This window comes from Macrobrachium rosenbergii, chromosome 51 (genome assembly GCF_040412425.1).
Source record: "Macrobrachium rosenbergii isolate ZJJX-2024 chromosome 51, ASM4041242v1, whole genome shotgun sequence".
NCBI classification, from domain to species: Eukaryota; Metazoa; Arthropoda; class Malacostraca; order Decapoda; family Palaemonidae; genus Macrobrachium; species Macrobrachium rosenbergii.
This window is the reverse complement of record NC_089791.1, coordinates 57678426-57700133: the sequence shown is the minus strand read 5'-3', so window position 1 is coordinate 57700133 and position 21708 is coordinate 57678426. Positions and strand designations below refer to the sequence as shown.

The 21708-nt window shown below is 37.1% G+C and overlaps 2 protein-coding genes across 4 annotated transcripts in view; one reads left to right on the top strand and one right to left on the bottom strand.

Moving 5' to 3' along the window:
• The window catches only part of LOC136833434 (uncharacterized), a 144629-nt gene extending 127760 nt beyond the window's left edge, over positions 1–16869 (bottom strand). Inside the window, exon 1 of one of the 3 annotated variants that reach the window (XM_067095592.1) lies at positions 16684–16869. The gene's annotated coding sequence lies outside the window, so the exon portion shown is untranslated. Of the gene's footprint in view, positions 1–2602; positions 2825–16683 lie in introns of those variants that run through there. The other 2 variants (XM_067095591.1, XM_067095593.1) reach the window with 2 other exon arrangements.
• LOC136833436 (uncharacterized) overlaps positions 11638–21708 on the top strand; it is a 30589-nt gene continuing 20518 nt past the window's right edge. The window contains exons 1-4 of the mRNA XM_067095597.1: positions 11638–11836; positions 16810–16901; positions 17203–17420; positions 19222–19422. Coding sequence (XP_066951698.1) covers positions 11814–11836; positions 16810–16901; positions 17203–17420; positions 19222–19422 — 534 coding nt within the window. The 5' untranslated portion in view covers positions 11638–11813. The remainder of the gene's footprint in view (positions 11837–16809; positions 16902–17202; positions 17421–19221; positions 19423–21708) is intronic.

Here is a 21708-nt window from a genome sequence, read left to right as displayed (position 1 = left end):
TGGATTTAAAAGGAACGCTCCCATGTCATCCTTCATAATCTAGTTCGGGGATCGAACGTTACTCATTTAGTTTGTGAGGTGAAGGTGCCGCTGTCTTGAAGTCTTCTTGATGTGCTTAATACGCAAATCATACTAAAACCAATTACAAATATACAGTTACCGAGATATTCACCAACGAACGTTGTTATCCCATTGGACTTTTTTTAAGTTCTTTGTTTATGTTTACACGAATACGCGTTCTAGGAAGTGGGGCTCCCGATTTGATTCAGTCTGCCTCATTGTGTAGAGGGTAAGAATGGCTGACGTATTTAGAATTGTAACTCTTTTGTTATTTTCATTGTAAATGTGGGTACGTAAAGAATGCTGCGAGCTGATTGGTTCTTTTGTTCTAAGTTTCACCAATCAAGAGTGATTTTCAAATACTGGTGTTGCTCGAAGAAAAACTGGCTTCATTAGTTTAGTCTTGGTTTCTTTGGTGCTGAGAGTAGCTTTTATTCCTTGGCTTATTTCATCTCATTTGAATTACTTTTCTTATTGTGTTTCGAACGTTTCGGTAACAAATTAGTAGTTGAAAGATTCTGGAATCCCTTGTATCATAGTTCTAACATCCACATGACCTCCAGCCTCTGGAATCTCAGATTCTGATTAACGTAAAGTTTCTTGAAAATTTGGTTGCTTTACTTTAAATAATAATAGTATACTGGAGTTGAAAATATATATTTCCTATGTTCTGGTGGGTGTTTTGCGTTCATTTCGATAGCATATTGGTAGGCTAGGCCTAGTTTTAGAGATACTTCACCCCTCTTATTATCCTACAATTATAGGAGCCACAGTGGGTAACCGGGATTTTTGGGCAGGGGGAAAAAACAATAGGGTGAAACACAGGGATGTATTCTAACATCCCTGAAATACTCTTCAAACTTTGATTATGATTAAGGTAGGGTTTTTTGAAGGATTTTAAAGTGGCACCGTGCTCTGAGTAAATGTGGGTATGTAATCAAGATTATAAAAGGGTGGAGCCAGGTAAGGTCCCAGCGGCCTTGGTTAAGTTACGTGCAGCTAGGTTAGATGGCAGTATTATTATTTTAATTTACAGTCGGGGTAGGGGCTATGTTAGGTAGGGGGGTCCAGGGGGAGCTAAGCCCCCAGCTAAGTAAGGAACCAGCATTTTAGGTGGGGGTAGGTTAGGTCTAAATGTTATTACTTCTTTTAATTTACAGTTCCCTAGATTTGGTTAGAATTTGGGGGGGGGTTAGCCAGGTGAAGACTCAGTGCCCTTGGTTAGGTTATGTTACGTCACAACCATATTTACTTTTATTTACTGTTCCATAGTTCAGTTTTGGTATGGGTCCGGGAGGGGTGAAGCACCCGGCCACGTAAGGACTCAGCACCGTATATTAAATTAGGTTAGGTTGAATGCATTCTTGTATTTCACTAGTTTTGGGTTTCCCTCACCCGAAAACCCTGCTTTCTACTGTGGTCCTCCATAATCATTGAATTGCAAGGGCTGGGGCGTTCAGTATCTATTATTACACATTTGCTAATGAAATGAACGTTAGAAACGTTCTAAGACGCAAACATTACGGCATAGTTAAATCATATTTCCATCTCCAGAATGTGATTATGTATACATTATATATACATACATGCATACACAAATATACATATATATACATATATATATATATATATATATATATATATATATATATATATATATATATATATATATATATATATATATATATATATATATATATGTATATATTATAGAGAGAGAGAGAGAGAGAGAGAGAGAGAGGGGCGGAGAAGTGTGCAATGCTAGGTTAATTACTGTGGGAAGATACAAGGGAAGGAAGGAAACAAGCCATGCTATAGCCCAAATTAGGCTTGCCTAATTGTAGAGAGAGAGAGAGAGAGTGGTGGAGTTGGAGGGGGGGTGGCGGGGGAGGAGTCGGGCAAAGTAGCTGCAAGGATTCCTGGGCTTCTCAAGTGCAAGAGCCCGTGGTGGCATATGGCCTGCTTGATCTAGACGACAACATGCAAGAAATCGTGGGGGATATGATAGGCAGCGCAGTCCGTATGACAGTGAGAAGCAATTCATAGCTCAGTTATCGTTAAGAGAGAGAGAGAGAGAGATGAATCATGGAATGCTAGCATACGTAGTAGAGGAAGAGTGACAATAGAAAAAAAAGGGCAATTTTCCGGTAGGTGATTTGAGGAAAGAGGGTTATCTCTAACCATGCATTCGAACTTGAGCCTTACGAATAATTCTCTAATAATCTGTACATGAAACTTAGTCGAACGGATTCAAGCAAATATTGTCCATTAAGAATATTCCCCTTGAGTTGAGTGAACCATCTACATACAAAAGGAAAATTGATGAAGGTTTTTCATAACACGTTCTTAAACCACGATAATCGCCATTCTAGCGAAAGCAAAAGCAACGTATTCAACTTACTCTTCTCAAAGAAGTGTTGATTTTTTTACGGTCAAATATGTTCATATTGCAACTGGGGAAGTAGGCGGGTCCTGAATAGTATTCATAAATTTGTACTGTACCGTATGTAGAAACAGCCAATTAAAATAACATTGTCCTTACCTGTTCAAAATGCGTGAATCTTAATGACAGCAGACACTTAATAGATCAGCGCGCAACTGTTAACATCGTTGTGTTAATTGCATAAATCCAGAACACGAAAAAAACACAAACACACACTCGAACGTCTGTAAACACTAAGAATCCGAAAGTGCACCGACACGCTTTCAGAAGACAGGTAACTGCGTTACACCTTCATCACTCTGCTACTGACTTAGTCGCGTAAAAGTTGTATGTTTGAAGTTCGCTCAACACCGAACTCGCGTTCAGTCACTGGGTCCAGAATGTATGGTTAGGCAAGGCGAAACGAACAGCTACATGAGGTTGACAGCAATACCATGTATACGTGCTTTTTGGCACAAAATCTTGCAAACGTTCTAAGTTTTTCCAGATTAGACCAAGTAGTCGTTGCTGGACAAAAAATAAATTATTGTTACCGGTTATAAAGCTTGAAATCCGTTTTCTGCTCCGTGACGATGGATACTGAACGATTTCTCACTGAGAGGCGGAGCATCGCAGGTAACAAACCCCTCAGCCACCTGCTAGGAGGCGGAGTTGATGGGCGGTGCTTACCTTCGCTCCCATGCAAATTTCCACATTTTCCAAGAAACATTGAATCGTCGTAATTTACCCGCGGGAAATCTACTCGATTAAACAGAACAAAGGAATTCCAGTCGCGACTACGTAGGCTAAAAGTAAGCAACTACCTTTGACACAAAAAGAAAAGAAAAAAAAAAAATACCAGGAGTCGCACAGCTCCATCGAGCGGACGTTAGGTTTCTTATCCCCGAATATTACGTTTGCCACAAATGACATTGAGTTTCTGTATGACGACTCTGAGAACCTCCGTTTTTGACTTTCCTATCTGGTACGCTGCCCACTGATATAGGTGAACGTAGCTTTTCCTTAAGTCGATTTGTGTTAATTGCACAAAATGGTCACCAGGCACGTATTTTTCATAATGACTTGACTTGTTTCTGTGTCAGAGGAAGTGTCTGAACTAGTTATTTTCATAATGAAGGTACCCATTAATTTTAAATAGATGCGCAGTTCCCCAAAAATGTTTACATAAAGGTTGGAGAATTTACAAACATTATGTTAGCCAAGCTAAAATGAGTAGAGTAGCGTCTTCTGAAATTCGTTATGCTTGGCTTTATGATCGTAACATATTTCGTGATTAACTGGAGAAAAGAATACTGTCATTACTCTCGAATTTACCAATGACTGGCATTGATTTGTTTAAGATTAAGCTACAGAAGAACCAGTGGTCATATGTCATTATCAAGACTTCAGAGTCGGGGGGCGAGTGGGAAGTAGTGTTTGTGGACGGAAAGTTTTCTTTGAAGAATTTAGAACTACTCGCTGTGATAAAGCACTGCTGATACTCGCCATTGGCTTATTGCTGAGCATATACTGTAGCATTTGTAACATTTATCTATTTATGTATTTACTTATTTATTTATTTATTTTTGTTGATCATAGATTGAAATTATGAGTTACATCTCTGTACTTTTGTGACTTTCATAAATGAAAGCAACAGAGATATAGCCCATACTCTGCAATGGCTGAAATAAATGACGATCTATAACAGTTTATTGTACAGTAGTTTTGTAAGGGGTAACAGATGACATACCTCACTATTTTATCAACGGTAAATACTTTTTTGTAGCAAAGAGTGGAGATTTTATTTATTGCTAATTTCAAATTATTATTTAGATTTTTTATTCTTGTGTTTATTTTTGAGCATACGTGATAAAGTGCATCTTCTCAGCTTCGAAATGATCCCAGAACTAGTATTCTAGCATGAAAAGTAACATACATATATCGAACCAAAGAAGATTATTTCTGTATAAGCAAATTCTCGGTGAAGAATCATAACACTTTTTTTTGCGTCATTTTTTGTTTACTGCGCAACAGTTGCGAGAGATAGCCGTAAACTACTGTAGTTGTCATCGGAAGGACAGTTTATCGTAGTTTTGCAGTGGAAAAAATGCATGAATATCGTTTTATCATAACTCTGCAACCATTATTATTAATTTTATCTAAGTCCTCTCATTATATGATTTTTGACCTCTTTATTTGTTGTTGTTTTGCTCTTTCCTCGGTACCAAGACCATGGTTCTGGTGAACATCCTGTGATGAGGGTCAGTTATATTCATCCTTAGAATGGCAACAAAATCAGTATTCCTAACATGAAATCTAACATTACATAGACCAGTAAAAGAAAAATATTGCTAGTACAAGCCCGAACATCGAAGGACGGGAACGGAGACTCCCACGATACGCGTTGCAATTCCAGACAAAAGAGAATAGAAACGCGGAAGTCAGAGAGAAAATACACCGTCTCTTTAGTCCTAAGACGTAAATGAATTGACAACATCTTGTAAAACTCTTGTAAACTGTAGTTTGAATCGACGCTGCCGAACCAACCACTCTGGGCTCCACTTTGGGATGAACCAGGATCCTAGGATGAACAATAGCCTATATATACGATGTCATGAAAAGCAGCAAATGACTCTCTCTTTCCTAATTGTACTTGAGCAGTATAGTATTGTAAAGGTTCATTTCACTTTCACCTTTGAAACATTGGCCTAAGTTTTATGAGGAAATCTTAATTGTCGTAAGGAGCAACCAATATGTACAATAAATACGAAATTTGATTGTCATACAATTGTGCAGGTCTTGAGTAACCCACAAATAAATCAGAATCGGAAACAGTTTACCGTGTAATGTTGCACAACTGAGCCAAGATTAACGATTGGCCACTTGTTTAACGAAATAAGAACAAATTCGACTAAGGAAATTATTTTGAACAATGTTATTCAATAGCAACTAAAATGGATCGTCAGACCTATAGGAAAGACGTCTTAAACATTTACGAGCGATTGCTGCAAATGCAAGAAGATGTAGAAAACGAGAGAGAGAGACGTGGAAAATTTGCTCGTACTCTGTAGTTAGTTCATGTCCTCGAGATGACTAAGTTAGGGAACTTATAGCTATAATATGCGGTATTTGGGAAAGTATTTTGTCTCTGTTGTGGGCTGACAAACAATCGGTCATAAAACGAGCCTCTATGGCCGCTCTTTGGTACCTTGAGGGAAAGAGTAACCGCAGACATGTGTGCTTATCTGGAGTGTCTGCATTCAGGCCGAAAATCTCGTGTCCACTAAGATTTAGAATCAACTTCTGCCACCCGGACTCAGGAATTTACCACATAATGGTACTAAATTTTTGCTATATGCGAGACAGCTTTCTTTGAAGTGTTATCCATGGATATGAAGTGATGCTTATTTGCATTTTTCTCTTGTATTCGTGGTTTGGGGCTGTACGAATTTTCAGTTTAATAGTGCCGAATTAATTAGCATAAGCCTTGCTGAATTTCATTCAAACAACTTTTTAGCTTTGGGTGCCATTATCCATACATGGTAGCCTACACAATTTAAGTTCGAAAACGTTGGTTACATGTTCCCCACCCGGAGTCTGGCGGTGAAATGCGGCACCTGAGATCAAGCAGCAGCCATGAGGCACAGAAGCTCTAATTAATGTTGCGCTACACGATTTAAATGGGACTGACTATACTGACTCATATCAGATGAAAGGTTGCGTTGTTGTGACTTCAGTTATTTGGGGGAGGAAAGAAACGTTTCTTTCATTTCAGCAAAAGAAGTATTTATGCACTATTAAAAGTAAAAAGTTTTGCATCTTAAACTTTCCCCTCAAAATTTCATACAATTAAAAACAATGCAACTTTCCCCTAGTGCTGTCTCCCGCGCCCCTCCCCCCTCAGCTGTATTGATTATTTAGTTTTAGCGTACTTTCAGACTTAACCTTGAGGCAGCATTCCGTGACAAAAAGAATGCCTTGAGTCTATCAGAAATGGACTCTGCGTCCGTAACTTATCTATTTCTTGGATAGAGTAATAGCAGCTTTACTTGATAAGAAAAATGTTACCCAGGTAACTCAGCTTTCGAGTTTTTAAAAGTACTACGTTGGGAAATTCCCCTCGCAATAATTCTTTGATAATCTTTCTGTTTGCAGCCACATCTATTCGAGATTGACATTTACATTGTTTTGCTTAATTTCTGTTATAAAGAAAACGAGATTTACTTACTTTATTATGATCATGTCTTGAAAAGATATTACATGTGGTAACAGTTGAACGGAGGTGGTTAGGTTGTGTAAGCTGCTTCCCCTGTGAGTGCGTATGTGTATGTGTGTGTCTATAAGTGCGTGTGGGGTGAGTATAGCATCAACCAAATTTGTACTGCCACACGCCACATATTAGTTCATTACATCTAACCATTCTATACAAATTCTTTAGTGTTTTGTTGCAAATTTATCTCTAATAACGAACGTGATTGTCTTCCGTTAAGCTTTTTTGTTAATATGAACCTCGTAAGTCAGTTGTGTGTGTGTGCACTAATTTTACAGCTGGTTTCCTTTCCCGAGCGGAACGAGATAGCCGGGTACTTAGTTCAATGTTTGTGCTGACGTAGCATATAATTTAGTGAGGCTTGTGTACCTGGATTAAGAAAGCGCGCATGCTCTTATCATTTAAACCTGTAAAACTTTTCATGAATTTCAGTGCTGCTGATGTTTGAATTCCTTTTGATGGATCCATTTTCGTTTCTTGTGAATTGAATTGACTTGAATATAGAATTTAGGCCAAAGGCCAAGCACTGGGACCTATGAGGGCATTCAGAGCTGCAACGGAAATTGACAGTAAAAGGTTTGAAAGGTGAAACAGGAGGAAAACCTCAGAGCAGTTGCACTATGAATTAATTGTTAGGAGAGGGTGGAAAGTAAGATGGAAGAAAGAGAATATGAAAGGAGGTACAGTAAAAGGAACGAAAAGGCACGCTGCAAAGAACCTTAAGTAATCCTTATAGTGCACCGCATGAGGTGCACTGACGGCGCTACCCGCTATGGGGTCGTTTCTTTTAAATACAACCCATTAGATAGGTTACCATGGGTTAATAAATTATTTCCAGTTAAAATTTTACAAGTGCGTTCTTTACAAGACTGGTCAAGTAACAGATTGAAATTTAGCTGATTCACGAAAGTAAGAGTGTGCTTGATCTGGCAACACTACCGATAATAGATCGTAAAGAAATCACGCGGACATAAACATCGAAGTGATTGAATCAAGGAGGCTAGATGTCTAACGCATTCAGTTATCCAATTTTAGTGCTCTATGAGGCTCAACCATCAGATTTGTTGAGAATATTGTACTTTGCTTAAAATTCGTTCTGGAAAGTGTTACCGCACCATTTGGTTCCATAAAGTTAAATGGACCCTGGTCAACTTTTTCATATTTCAAGAGGCGATTTGATTCAAGACAACTCGTGAAAATGGATGTCTCTTTTCATCTATGCATGTTTATCATTTTACGCTGAAGATGAATGTATTGTTGAGTTTTACTCTGCTTTACCCTTGATAAAACTTAGGATTCCATTAACGTGTTCGTGGTGCCTTTACGGTAAACGTTTGCAGTATGCGTAACTGATGCTTAAGAACGGACAGCTCTGTTTTCAAATGTACAACACAGTTGCGGCTCGTTCTCGGCATCACTATGGTGCTCCCAGTGCATAATGACGTTATCTTTATAAACAAGAAGACTTATAATTAATTATCTTGCTTTTATATAAGAAGTAACATAATTCAAAAGAAAAACTGACAAGGAGACACAGATGGTGGGTTCACCGGTTACTGCCGAATCGGTCAAGTACTAGAGCCTACAGTACTTTGATAACATAGCTAAGCTTGCATGAGGAAAAATTCAAAGAATATTTTCGTCTGAGCAGAGAGCAGTTCACCCATGTACTCTCTCCATAGCTGAGGAGACTTTGGTAAAACACTGCAAGAACAGAGAAGTTTTTTGTCCAAGGCAGCGACTTGCAACATGCATAAGGTAAGTCCTGCAAATAAGATAGCGAATGATAGGTACAACAGGCAAATATTAACGCAAAATATGCAATTCACTAAACTTTTTAGAGGAGATACACTAAGAGTGATACGATATGGTGATGCTGGCCACATTTCAACAATTTGTTTAACGCATTACTTTGGAAACAATATCCGGTGACTCAGTGGATGTTTTGGTGGATATCTCTTCATTTGCAATGACACTGTCCTTTGTGGAACGTGATGTGGTTTGCGGCATTGAGAATTTTGTTTGTACTCACTGGTGTCGTTTATACTGGCTGTGTAATTGTCTAATTGGGTAATGGCGGCTTGGTATATGCGTAGTTGGGTTTTCAGCATTAAAAAACAATTGAGACATGTGCAACTGTAGGTATTATAGTGTTGGAATATAGAATTTAGGCCAAAGTCCAAGCGCTGGGACCTGTGAGGTCATTCAGCGCTGAAACGGAAATTGAGAGTAAAGGAGGTTTGAAAGGGTAACAGGAGGAAAACCTCGCAGTGCACTGAAACAATTGTTAGGAGACGGTGGAAATTAAGATGGAAGAAAGATAACATGAACAGGGGAACAGTAAAAGGAATGAAGTAGGTCGAAGCTACGGGCCGATGGGACGCTGCAGAGAAACTTCAGTAATGACTACAGTACACCGCGCGAGGTGCACTGATGGCACTATTCCCCTACGGAGGCAACTGTAGGTAGGATGAGGTCTGTGGTGGAAACGTTTCATCCGTTCCGCACAAGTTTTGCAGAAAAGACCATCAACGCCAGAGGCGGGAAATTGCTGGGTTACATGTTCCTCCAGCTCTGCGCGATTTTTCATATGCTGCTCAATAAGACCAGTGATCACAGTCTCAATGCTGCTTTCCCTGCTGCTACCTACTTCCCTCCTTTTCTTTTCCTTCATTCCTGAACTGGCATTTTCAAGACATTTTCCCAGAAGCTGTGTCCTCTGCCCGTGGTATAGGGTTATCTGGATCACAGGTGACACAATGCGGCTGCAGTAATTATAAATGGGAATTAATTCATATATATATATATATATATATATATATATATATATATATATATATATATATATATATATATATATATTGTATTTCAAATAATGAATCACTGAAGAAAAATTATTCATATGTAGTCATAGATACACGATAATATGAATTACTGATTTGTAAAATGTCATTGAACATAGCTGTTACTTTGATCACTATTAATTATTCAGAAGTTATGTTAAGAAAACATAACCGGGAACGTGTTTTATTGGTATTTATCTCATAAACCATAATCATTTTGATAATGAACAGCAACTTTTTTTTATTGCTAAGTCGCTAATTATGCCATATCAAGCCCATGATATTTTTTTTTTACTGAAATGCAGTTTATTGGTTCCCATGGGGATAAATTATATTATTATTTTTTTTCGGTACAAGCTTCCGTTTAGACAAGAGAAGTTTAAAATACGATCCTAGTTTAACTTCCTACAAACCAAAAGAGGTTTAAAATTGTAACGTAACCTAACCTATTGACCGAAACTTTGTTAAAATAGGAATCTAAACTAGATTCCATATGTAACATACGGGATGGTATATAGAATTTAGGCCAAAGGCCAAGCGCTGGGACCTATGAGGTCATTCAGCTCTGAAAGGAAACCTGAGAGTAGAAAGGGTTTTAAGGTGTGACTTGAGGAAAACCTGGCATTTGTACTAAAAAATAATAGGAGAGGGTTAAGGAAAGTAAGATGGAAGAGAATTTGAATGGAGGTACAGTAAAAGTAATGGAAAAGTTTGCAGCCAGGGGCCGAAGGGACGCTGCAAAGGACCTTAAATAATGCTTACAGTGCACCGCGTGAGCTGCACTGACATCACTATCTCCCAACTGGGATATGCAACATATTATGACAATTGTCTAGGGGGCGTATTCAAATCGTCGACCATCCCAGGAGCCATTGAAAATAATTTCCAAAGATAATGTCATGGGGAAAAAAATATCTTCGAATTTACCAAAATTTTTGAAAACTTTTTGTATCAAAGTGGTTAGGGTTCAAAATGAAAAATCCTGTTACATTTTCATCTCGTTTTTTTTGAATTTTTGGCGACTTGACAATGTTTTCGTTCCCTTGCCTTTGAATTTCTAATGGGTAGAACCATAGTACGTAACTTTGTTGCAGAGGTCACTAAAATTTTATGACAACGGTTATTTCCTGTATACATGAAAGTGCCGCAGAATAGCACTGAATGGAAGATTATATCAGCAGGTTTTGGGGTTAAGTGGCAGTTTCCTCACTACTTGGGAACCCTTGATGGTAAACATGTGTTGGTGAAAGTACCCCTGAAATCTGGTTCCTTATACTACAGTTATCAAAACAGTATTATTGCATTTAAGATATATGCCTGATTAGGCTATATCAACAATTTCTTGTCACTTGTATAGTGTGTAACTGAATGATACTCACAATCCAAATCCTTCCTTATTATATCAGCAACGCTCTTCCATAAATTATTGACCATTTTTATATTCTTGTAGGAGGGGAATTTCAGTCTCTATGACTGAAAATTGATGCTTTCCTCTAGGCATTTTCCTAAGAGCGAAGACCACGTGTGCAGTAACAATGAAGAAAGACATTGGGATGTTTGGCGCCAGAGGCGTTCGTTAGCATGCGGTTGGGTTTTCAGTAGCTACATGGAACGATTGACAACGCTACCGCAAACGCAACCTGTGCAATGTACATTTTTGCTGCAAACGAAAACGCAACCGCGAACACGTTAATGAAACCCTAGCTTAACAGTTCTTCATTGGTAAAATGCAAGCTGAGGCCCTTCCCTCCATGTACAGCATATTTAATTCAAGTTCTTTGGTTTTATTGCCATAAAAAAAAACAGAATATTTAAGAGTAAATTCTGAACTCTTTTTTACAATACAAATGTCACTCAAGAAACAGACTTAACCTTTAAAACTAGAATTTATAAAGCAAACGAAAAGAAAAAAAGTCTTATTTATGTTAGTTACCACTGAAACGTGTAATCCATGTTTTCTTTGAACTACTTGCAGTCCGTTTTCTTCAATTCCGAACTCATTTGTTGCTCAAAGTTCCTTATAACGTGGCATGCCAAAAAAGTGTCACTACCTGACAGAAGGCGTTCGCCCTTTGTAGATTACGTTGCTTGCCAGTGACAAGGTTTATGGAACGATGAATCCATGAGTTCTTGAGTGTTCAGTGCGTATACAGCGAATTATGGGACACAAGAAAAGAAGAGTTTTAGCATCTACGAGTTACTGCTTAGTAAAAAAGACATGCCTGTAAAGTACATTACCCCGTAAGTAGTGCCTGTGCAATTATTGTATTTAATCTTGATGAAGATTCTTATATCTCTAAAAAAAGCTTTAATAAAGATGGGCCTCTTGTTATGACTTATCATTCATCGACAATGCTCATGTTATTATTATCACTCTTTTCCTTGTGTTATCATCTAATGACTTGGACGATGATGCATGTATACTGTAAGTTCGAAATGAAAAACATAATTCAGATAATGATGGGAGGAACATAGGTGCCTAAGACTCATCTATGTCTCTGATCACCAGAACAGTGGAAAAAAAATCATTTTGGTACACTACATAAGGGAAAGAGAGAAGTTAAAACGTGGTTGCTTCTTGGGGTAAATATCTTACAGATTTTAGAATTTGTTTAGAAACTCACAGATGTATTATTATTATTATTATTATTATTATTATTATTATTATTATTATTATTATTAGATTCTCGTGAAAATTCAGTGCGGCGTGATCGCTTTATCTTTCAGTGTCAGAATAATTTTCTGACATCATCAGTTATATAATGATTAGACATAGCTTCAGGAATTCTTCCTTGTGCCATATATATATATATATATATATATATATATATATATATATATATATATATATATATATATATATATATATATATATATATATATATATGGTGTGGCAGGGGTAATACGTAGTCAAATATGGCGTTGTTATACTTCCAACAATCAACCCATAAATAACAGAAATATAGAATTCACTGTACCTTCAGAATGTCTTATACCTAGAGTGAATTATAACTGTGACAAGCTTACCAACCTCGACCAGGTTTCGAACCTATCTCTTTTTGGATTGGCAGAGGGGTGACAGCCAGCTTATGAGTTCACTGCCGCCCAAGTGTAATCTAAAATAGCATAGACTTAAATCCTGGTCAGGTTGGTGCACTGATATACTCACCTCAGTAGTATATATATATATATATATATATATATATATATATATATATATATATATATATATATATATATATATATATATATATGTAGTGTGTGTATGTGTGTATGTGATGTATGTGTTGTAGGCTACCTATGAGTGCCCCAGGTAGAGCCTTAGACCTGTTATCTGAAGAATCTGTTACGTGTCTCTGAGTTGAGTTATAGTTGTTTGACAGTTTGGTCAATTCCAGCGTGGAATATGGTAAGTAGATAGAAACCTCATTCTGAAAAACTTGGATGAGAAAGGTAGAACACTGGGGTTACATTTGCAAGGTTCATGGTTCGTTCTTGTACTGTACTCTCTAGTTGACCCGTCTGTAAGTGCTGGCACAAACTGGGACAAGAATAGGGCATGAGGATGGTAACTTTTTTCTAAATTGCTGAACACTGTCATCGAAGCCCCTTAAAGAGGAAAGGGCATATGGTGATATAAAAAAATAATATACATATATATATATATATATATATATTATATTATATGAGTAAATGGCTAGAAACTTCATCCCTGTAAATAAGCAGCAGTAAAGAGAGGGTACACCTGGGGCCAACCGTAAAGAATGGAAAGGCAAATCGATGATATACGAGTATGTACACACACTCACACACATATACTGTATATGTATATATAGAGTATATATATATTTATATATGTACTTATACATATATAAATATATATACACATATACTGTGTGTACATATACTGTATATATATATATATATATATATATATATATATATATATATTATATATATATAAATATATATATATATATATATAATGTATGTATGTATATATATATGTATATATATACACATATATATATATGTATATATATATATATATATATTTATATATGTACTTTACATATGTAAATATATATATATATATATATATATATATATATATATATATATATATATATATTTATATATATACTTACATACATATATGTCTGTGTGTACATACTATATATATATATATATATATATATATATATATATATATATATATATATATATATATATATATATAATGTATGTATGTATATCGCGTGTGTGCGCGCTTGCATACGCGCGCTTTAGAAGTAGTAGGGTTCAACTACATCGGCCACGAAACGTGAGTAGCCTACTCGGTTCCTGACTCATTCTCTTGCCCCTGGCCTTTCCTACAATGCCCAAGGCCAGGTTGAGGCCACATCAGCCGCGATTATGTTCATTAAATATAGTGGACAGACCATTTACTAAGGGATTCAGAGCCGATGAAACACGGTTTTTCGGCAACACCTTTTTATCAAAGCATCGGATAAAGGTGAATGTGAAAGTTGACAAGTGTATATTTTATGACCCTACCTAATTTTTGCAAGCATTATTTAGTACCTAAGTTCAATAGTTTTGATATTTATATAGTAAAATGAAGTCGCCAATGGCAGAACCGAGAAAATCACAAAGATCCTAAAACCATTCGTGACGTAAACATAATATGATTGCATAAGGCTCCTCCCACCCACCAGGTAGGCAGTAAGTCATTAAAGCTTACAAAGTCTAGGCATCAGCAAATTCGATAATGGGCAGCAGGATATGGAATTGTCCCCGTGGTTGCAAGACTGCATTTGTGCTATGGCTTGCCACTTTGTATACAAGCGAGAAGACCCGTGGCAAGATTTACTCCAGCGTGAAGAGGTAATTATGTCTATAGTGGGTAACAGTTACCTGGCCACCCTAGAAGTGTGGGCAGGTGCTGCTAGACAATCCCCTCACTTTGAGGAGGATACTGGAAGTCGGACACTATCCATGAGAGCGTGGAACCAGTCATCATTGACATCACTAGCGACGATGAAGGTGGGGATGATGATCTCTTCCTCGAGAGTGACGATGAAGACATTTTGTAAATGATGTATGTATAGTGTTAGACTTTTTATTTGTAAATCTAAAACATATTTATTGAAACATACTGATTATAACAATATGTTCCTCATTCAAGCTGATTTCAATATATTTTCCTTTCCATGCATATCAATATAAATCGTGTTGCATTTGATTGATATTAAGTAGGTAAATAACAGCTTGCCCTCAAAGTCTTGACTCCTACTATTGCAGCAAGTATACGAGCGCTGTTTAGGGTGCTGTATGATATAAATAAAAAAAAGAAAAATAACAATGGGTTACATTAACTGAAATACAACAATGGCATTGACCTTTACACCTCTAACAATTGAGGGAAATGGGGTATCATTGCTTCTTATTTGAATTCTACTTCTAGTGACCGGTCTTGACTTGCTACAGACAGAAGGCTGTAGTGTCGAAGCCTGAGGTGAGACAAAACGGATTGTCATTTTGTATTCCCGCACTGAGTTATTTGTAAAGTAGAAATGATACGAACATCTAGAAAATGGAAGAATTCCAAGCCAACAACTTCTGTGGAATTTGCGATGAAACCTCCACAAAATAGTAATAATATTATAATAAAATTATTGAGAATGATAATGCAATCAAGGAGACGATGATAAATTCTGCTCGCCATCATTGATATCGTTGAAGCCTAGGATGGATACTAACAAGGCCAAGAGAAAGAGAAGGTCTGCTCACTTTTCCCCAAATCCCCCATGTAGGTGGAACTTTGTCTACCTCCTTATTATGTCAGTCGGTGGATTGCCGTAATGAGCAGGTACCTCATCGCCTACGTAGTTACCCCAGGTGGGAGGCAACTCCACCCAATTGGGTAGACCTTGTCTCTCTTGGCCTTGGGTACTAATATCAGTTAGTGAATATGTCACTGGCAACTGGTAAGTGGGCAGAGCCACAGTGAAGAGACGTTTTCCCCATATGTAAACCCTCTTCACTGTGGGTGGAGCCTCATGACGTCATAGGTTAACGTCACTATTGTGTTCAAAACCCTTACCTGCGATTTTGATGGCTCTGGCATAGGAAACTCACTTTTACTCTGATAAGTACCAGAACTATTGACCTTAGGTACTAAATACTACTTGCAAAAATTAGGTAGGATTATAAAATATACACTTGCCAACTTTCACCTTTATCCGATGCTTTGATAAAAAGGTATTGCCGAAAAACCGTGTTTCATCGGCTCTTAATCCCTTAGTAAGTGTGAATAAAAGTAGTGCTACTGATACTACTATGTGGCTCTGTAAAATTTAATACTTTTTAAAGCAAAAAGCCCTACGTAACATTGGAACTGGAAATGGAGCTTAAGAAGGAAAAAGAACTTTCCTTTAACTTAAAATGTGTGATTTTCCCTCTCTTTTGTAGTATGGCTGGAGTTAGCCATACAACTTATACTACAGGCAGTACGCAAGGCTACTGCCAAACACGCGAGCACATATAGGTGTGTGTGTGTGTGTGTGTGTGTGTGTGTGTGCGCGCACGCATCCATGTAGAAAGGAACAAACGGAAACTCATACGATGAGTTTACAGAAAATTTCGAAGGAAAAAGTAGGGACGCATCAAAGAACTAAAATGGTTTACAAGGATACGGCTAACGTGTTTTAACGAAAGTGTAAGTACTTTTTGCTTTCATACCAGTGCATACCTATCTGAATTACTGATTCACTTCGAAATTTATATGTCAATCAAGAACGATGCCAAGATATGTATTTTCAATACCTTTAAGAGAAGTTAGTCCACGTGTTTATCTAATTAAGACTAAATAATGTTTTCTGAAGATAATTCTTATATTTCTGTTGAGTACAAAATCAAGAACTTATTGCTTACGTGTTTTATTGAACCAATAAGAAAGTGAAATAGCTTCAGTTTTTTTTTTCGGAATTAAATAAGGGAAAAAATCCCCATTAAGTCACATTTCATTCCATTCCTTACACAAGATTCCCAAGGTAAAAATAAATATGAAAATGGTTACAACTGACCTCTGACTGTCAGACATGTTGGTCTGCAGTAAGCTCTACATCAGATACGAAGAATCTCGCCTTTGTTTTTTGTTTGCGCAGACGTAGAACACTAGACGTGAATGTTCATTTCTGTCTACTCCGCAGGGGACGAGCAAATGTGGTCATTGGAACGGCTGCTGTCGTGATGCTCTTCAACACGTTATTCATACTCCATGCGCCGAACGACTGTGAGGATTGTAAGTAATAAAAAGTATTTACACATGTAACTGGTATGTATATAGATATATCATCATTGTGTTTACTATATATAATACCCCATCCAAGTCCTTCAAAAGAAGGCATCGTGCTTACCCCATATAATAATGGGAAAAAAATGCACGTTAAAAACGAAGAAAAAAAAAGTTATGGATTGTATTTGCTCTTAGGTCTATTTTAGAAAACGTATTTTAGAACTCCTCGTTGCTTGCAAATATTTTTAAAGATTTGTTTGCGTGATTTTAATATTCTACTCTTTATTTCTCTGTTAATTTTTCATAGATCACCTAGGTAAAGTACTATCGGGTCCCGAGGCCCAGGACAGCCCTTCTCTTCTAAGATGGGTTCGTTCCCAGTTCATTCCTCCCTCCCGGCTGCCATACAATTTGTCTTATATCATGAATGGTTTCCATGAAGACGATGATGGGAACGAACTGAAACTCTTCAGTCCATCTCAGGAGTTTATCTTGGGAAACCTGGAGGATATCTTTGGCGATAAGGTTTGTTGTTACTTGGTTTTGTTGTATAGACGTTGGAATATTTCATTAGCGATGGAAGTTCTTCAATTGTTTTGGGAAATGTAGGCTTAACGATAGCTGTCAGTGAGGAAAGTCGACTGTTACTTGCCTGTATTCTCCTTTATGATTACATACACAAATTAAAATCGTGAAATTGACACTGCATGTAAAAATATTCTATTGCAGTAGTGGAAGATATCCACTGGCAAAATGCAAGTAATATCAAGGAACTTGCAATTGATATGTTATAGGTAACATGCTCAGACAAGATAATGGAGTAGTCTTATGTACCGTTAACCATTTTCTTGTTGGCCATTATTTTTATTAATAACTTGGGCAGAATTATTTCACACGTAATAAATATTCAAAAACTGGTATTAAACATGTCCAGTCCCTCAACAAATATTTCATTGTATATATCTGCACTAACCACGGCTGTTTAGTTCTGATGTTATTCTTTTTTATTTGTTCTACGGGAAAAATTATCAACGGTAATTAAATGGATGTGTAGATCGGATCCCGTATGCTGCCTAGTACTGTTTGCTTTTCTATATTTATGGATGATCACTGAGTACATAGCACAGACTTGGTTTCAAAAAATTTATTTATTCGTGTGAAAACAAACATTTTCGTTGTAATGACAGAAAGCTTTCGCATTAAATAAAATCTAAACAAGTCCGCTGGATCGTTTTGCATGTATACGAGAAAATTTAACATAGGACAGAGTTTAGCATACGGTCATTAAGCCTATTTATTTAAGTTGTATATAAAAACTTGAGAGTTTTTAAGGTTATGAGGCCTAATTGAACGGAAATGTATGTCAAATGAAGCAAAATAATATTATTAAAAGCTTTTATATAAGTATAGAAGATCATTCATCACTTACTATTTTTGATAAAACAAATACTGATGGACTGTTTGTTTTAGTTGGTTTCTGAATATAATTATGGTATGACCATTGAGCATACTGTTTTCCGACCTTACAATGTTTTTGATTATCGTATGCTAAATTTATTTATTCTTACTGCCAAAAAAGAAATTTTCCCTTTTTGTTTCTGACACTGCCACATCTCTGATTCCTATAAATAAATAAAAGTGGTTAACCTCGAAACAATTTGCCATTTGGAGCTGGATCATTTCGCTTTTAGTGGTCTGTCAAAGAAAAATTTGCCGGCTTTGTCTGTCCGTCCGCACTTTTTCTGTCCGCCCTCAGATCTAAAAACTACTGAGGCTAGAGGGCTCAAATTGGTATGTTGATCATCCACTCTCCAGTCATCAAACAGTTGTATATAAAACTTGAGCAATTTTTATTTTTGGTTAAAGTTTCATGGCTCGTGGAGGAGACAACCGAAAAATAGATCTATTTTCGGTGGCCTTGTTTATACGCTGTACAGAAACTCATGCGCCGAAGCAAATTTTTTCTGTTTTATGGTAGATCCATGTCTTATTCAGAAAGTATAATGTTAAAATAAATACACTGAAGAGTTATTCATTTGGGGCTTTCTAAATTAATGTTTTTCATTGATTCTAAAACATCATATTCTGTTTGGAGGATTTCAGTGTGACAATGAAATTCTACGGAGTGAAATTATAAAGTATCCTTGCCGTTAGTCTCAACAAAGGAGCTCACATTATTTGTACTGGTTATATGAAGAACTTTAAAAATAATTTGAACTAAAAATCCTTTGACAAGTAAATTACTATTAGAACAACAGCTTTTTATTTTCCACTTCAGTTCTGATAAATCGTCATAATAGAATAAAATAATTTCTTTTCTTTCCAGATTGAAATTCCAGGAACTTTCTTAGAAGTTGGTGCTTATGATGGGGAATTTTTGTCAAATACTCTTTGGCTGGAACGAGAGTTTGGCTGGAAAGGGATTCTTGTGGAAGCTAACCCATATTTTTTTGAACAGTTGCTACTCAAACATAGGAGGAGTTGGGCCATCAACGTATGTTTAAATATAAAACCTTACCCATCAAAGGTTAGTCGCCGTTGTTTTAGTTTAAGTTGACCTTTTGCCAACACAAAGGTTGGTCATTACTACCATGATAATGTACTTTGTGTTTAAATTGAGGATCCAAATATGTACAGAGGGTAGTGACATGAGTTATTTTGTCTAAAATAAGATTTAAACAGACTGTTGTCTTATATTTCGTGAACTCATGCGGCCTGGAATCTGATTTTTAAGTGTTCTGTACTTAATATAAGTGTTTGTACTTCCAAGACATTTTTGCCACTGAGCACTGTTTTACATTCTACAGAGTATTGCATTTTTTAAAAGCTTCACCGTTTGTTTACAGTTGTACAAAACCATTAATAGTAGTTGCCAGGCTGTAGGGCTGCAATTTGGTATGTTTGATGATTGGAGGGTGGATGATCAACATACCAATTTGCAGCCCTCTAGCCTCGATAGTTTTTAAGATCTGAGGGCGGACAGAAAAAGTGTCATCTTCCAAAGTTTTATGTTTTAGTTTTCTGTAAAAGAAAACTACTGTGCCGACTTTGTCTGTCCATCCGCGCTTCTTTCTGTCTACATTTTTTCTGTCCGCCCTCAGATCTTAAAAACTACAGAGGCTAGAGGGCTGCAAATTGGTATGTTGATCATCAACTCTCCAATCATCAAACATACCAAATAGCAGCCCTATAGCCTCAGTAGTTTTTATTTTTTATTTTATTTAAGGTTAAAGTTAGCCATAACCGTGCTTCTGGCAACAATATAGGATAGGCCACCACCGGGCTTTGGTTAAAGTTTCGTGGGCCGTGGCTCATACATTATCATACCGAGACCACCGAAAGATAGATCTATTTTCGGTGGCCTTTATTATACGCTGTAGCGGCTGTACAGAAAACTCGATTGCGCCGAAGAAACTTCGGCGCATTTTTTACTTGTTAAGAATTGTTATGAAAAACCAGCCAAGCTCCAGAATCCTAATAATTCTAACACTTGGTGGTCAGACGAACAGAGTACTGTTCAGTTTCTTTCTGTGACTTTTTAATCTCCATTATTTTGGCTGAAAAAGTAATTTTTCTTTACAACGTAATCATGCCAGTGCATTAGACTGGCATTTAAAGATGGATTTTTGTTACAGACTACAGTATATCCAGGGGCGTCATTTGTGGGGGCGGGAGGGGGGTGGCCTGGGGAGGGCAACTGGCCCCCCCAAGACTCAAGTTGCCCCCCCCACAAGCCTCAACTTGCCCCCTCACACCCCCAGGCCACAAGAAGTAGCAGCAGCTGGTTTTCCATTATTCCTACCGAAATTCAAATGTCACCACATTAAGTTATATCTATCTATCTATCTATCCACTTGTCTATCTATCTATCTACCTGTCTGTCTGTCTGTCTGTCTGTCTATCTATCTATCTATATCACACACAATGTTTGTTTGTCTGCCTATTTTGCTGAAATACCTTGCTCATGTGGCTTCGAAAAGCACATAAAATAGCTCAAAATCAAAAAACCCCCAGCTAGTTAGGCTCGCTTCGCTCGCCAAACCATCTTCCCCCCCCCCCCACAACAAAAATCTGCAATGACGCCCCTGAGTATATCTAGGGCCTAGATTCTTCAGAATTATATTAACTGAGTGAATTGTATTTTCTAAGAAATTTTCTGGAGAAGCCACTCTCTGGAACCTTTGTGAGAGCTCTTGCTTGTTACCCATTAATGTAAACAGACCGAAAGAACTAGTCTAGCCTTGAGTGGCAAATTTGGACAATTGGCACTCACTGATAGGAAATTAGTCCAGATTAGCGAGGGTTTAGTGTTCATATCTATTTATCATTTTCAGCTTAAGTGCATGTGCAATGAAGAATTTACCATTTAGTATATATACCTGTATATAAATAAGTAGAGATATCTGTTCAACCTAAGTCATACAACAAAAGGGCTATCTGGCAAGTGTACAATGGTGTATAGTGATATTTCCCTAATAGAGGATCTTAACATATAAGATGGTAGAAAAGACTTGTCGCTATTGATGTCTCCTTAACAGAGGACCTTAGCATAAGAGTGAGATAATAAAAAAAATTTGTGGAATAAAGTGAGGTACTTGAAAGTTTCTAGAAGTAGCTGAAAAAAGGCAGATTAATAGTAGACGCTGAAAGAATAAATTTAAGCCAACCATTTATTCTAGAGGATAGATTAAAGTTCCGTATAGTTGTAGGCATAATTGGGCTAATGTTACAGTAAGCCTCAGCTGCACCACTGAAATGTAAATGTGTGCAATGGTTGTGGCGGTTACCTGAAATAGGTCAGGAAAGCACAATA